Here is a 2,577-nt window from a genome sequence, read left to right as displayed (position 1 = left end):
TATGGGAGAATATACAAATAATAACAACAGACGAGGACAGGTGGTGTAAATAACAAAAGTATATATTAGTATGACGCTCGGGAATACGGAAAGTCTTTGACGTTTCGAGCTACGCTCTTCAACAGAAAGAATACGGAGACAAGGAGAAAAACACGGAGAAAAAAAAATTGAATAGTGTTCAGTCAACGGTCAATCATAATATATATATATATATATATGTATATTTATATATATGCATACATACATACATACATACATACATACATACATACATATATGAGATGCAGCACGGACTTTTGTCAGTGAACAGGTCGCGGTTGCAAAGCGACGAAAATATTTTGTCAAATTAAAGTTAAAGTGTTGAATTGAATCTAAAACTGTTCTTCTGTGTTTTCAAATGGCTTATAAAAACCTTCCACGCAACTATTGTGTTTGCTTCAGCTCACGATCTCAGATCAGGTCACTTGCTATGCAAGTACATCTCCGTAATATATATATATAATGTTATTACGCCTCTTAGGGAAACGTTGCGCTCCTGAAAAATCAGTTTGCCGTAGCATGGAATTCAATAACGTAAAACCTGTTTTCTATTAACTTCCTAGTTTTCATCTAAATCAATGAACATGATAACAATGGGAAGTCTATTTCGTGGCACAGAATTTTACTTGTGACATGATTATCACGATCGCAACATTTCTATGATGGGAGACTCGTTGTGTGTACACACATACACAATCATAATGTATGTGTATGTTCGTGTGTGTAAATATCTATCTATCTATCTATCTATCTATCTATCTTTCTCTCTCTCTCTTTCCTGTATATTATTTCAAATAGTATTCACATTAATACAATTATGTGCAATATGTAAACTTTGTTCATATACACATCACATTTAGAGTATATTTCGCACCTGATGATGATGGTGATGATGATGATGATGATGATGATGATGATAATAATAATAATAATAATGATGATAACAACAACAATAATTTTTATTTTTCTATTCCTTTAGGTGTGGTTCAAGAATCGACGCGCAAAATGGCGGAAACGTGAACGGAACATGGAAACCTTTAAGAATGGTTTCGGACCGCAATTTAGTGGTTTGATGCAGCCACCATTCGACGACAGTCTTTACACAGGATATTCCTACAACAACTGGGCTACCAAAGTACCGAGTCCGCTTGGACCGAAGGGCTTCTCATGGGGACTGAACTCTGTCAACCATCTCCCTTCAGTAGTGACGACTCAACCGATGTGTTTCTCATCGCCCGCCAGTAGCATCAGCAGCAGTATGGTTGGAGGCGGAGTGCCAAATGTTGCTTCAATGGGTAACGTAACATCGCCGAACACCGCCTGCCCCTACGCACCTCCGGCACCACCTTACATCTATAACAGAGACCAGTGTTCAACAAGCATTGCTTCTCTCAGGTTAAAAGCCAAACAGCACAGTCCTTTCGGTTACCCGACTGTGCCAACTAGACAACCCACCCTATCGGCCTGTCAGTACGCAACTGTTGGCAACGGTAGCACTGTCTGAAAGAGCGGGGATTTCGTTCGGCTGATAGTGGCAGTGATGGTGATACTGGCGCTGGTGGTGGTGGTGTTGGTGATGGTGATGGTGATGGTGATGATTGTGGTTAGGTGGCAGTCATACGTGCCATCGATAAACCACAGAAATCAATGAATCATATCTCTTAGATTTTTCTCTCTTTTTATTTTATTATTTTTTTCTTCATGAAAGAGAAGAGGAAGAATGAAGAAAGAAGAAAAAAGGAAACATAATGCAAAAAAATTTTTAAATATACAAAACAAAAGACTTCACACACACACACAGACACACACACACACACATGTACACATACATCAGAATGAAAGGAGAAAAGAGTGAAAGAGAAATAAACAAAAAAAACATAAACGAATAAAAAATACAGAAAAAATTAATATTATGAAAGAATGACTGAAATATAAAAAAGAAAAGAAAAAGAAACAGACAATTACAATTGGACTAAAAATACGAAAATATGAAAATATGAAATAATAATTAAAAAATGTGACTAAAGTATTAAATAATGATTCACAGGAAGGAAAAAGAAAGAATGAGTAAAATATATTAAAACGGGGCAGACAAGGGGATGGGAGAAGAAAGGATTGATAGAAAGAAACGGAGTATATCTATTAGGGAGAGAGGGAAGAGAGAGAGAGAAAGAGAAAGACTGATGACTGAGTTACTAAGAAAAGGATGATGTATATATATGTGCTTGTGTGCGCAATATACATATATATATATATGTGTGTGTGTGTGTGTGTGTGTGTGTGTGTGTTTATGAATATGTATATATATATGTATATGTACATACACACATATACAAATGTATGTGTATGTTTGTGTATAAACATACATATATACATTTATCATACATACATCGATATGTAAATATATAGATGTATACATATGCATTCATATAAAAATATATATGTATATATGTATGTGTATATATAAGTATTCATATAAAAGCATGTTAATATGTACGAATATACATATACATCCATGTGTGTGTGCATGCATATATA

The 2,577-nt window shown here is 35.2% G+C and overlaps 1 protein-coding gene across 3 annotated transcripts in view; it reads left to right on the top strand.

The window, feature by feature from the left end:
* LOC106868077 (pituitary homeobox x) overlaps positions 1–1,932 on the top strand; it is a 288,993-nt gene extending 287,061 nt beyond the window's left edge. For all 3 annotated transcript variants that reach the window (XM_052970686.1, XM_052970687.1, XM_052970685.1), the window contains one exon: positions 1,019–1,932. In XM_052970686.1, coding sequence (XP_052826646.1) covers positions 1,019–1,543 — 525 coding nt within the window. In that variant the 3' untranslated portion in view covers positions 1,544–1,932. The remainder of the gene's footprint in view (positions 1–1,018) is intronic.
* Positions 1,933–2,577: the final 645 nt, after the last annotated feature.

Source organism: Octopus bimaculoides, chromosome 9, assembly GCF_001194135.2.
Source record: "Octopus bimaculoides isolate UCB-OBI-ISO-001 chromosome 9, ASM119413v2, whole genome shotgun sequence".
Classification (NCBI taxonomy): domain Eukaryota; kingdom Metazoa; phylum Mollusca; class Cephalopoda; order Octopoda; family Octopodidae; genus Octopus; species Octopus bimaculoides.
This window is presented reverse-complemented; position numbering and strand designations above follow the sequence as displayed.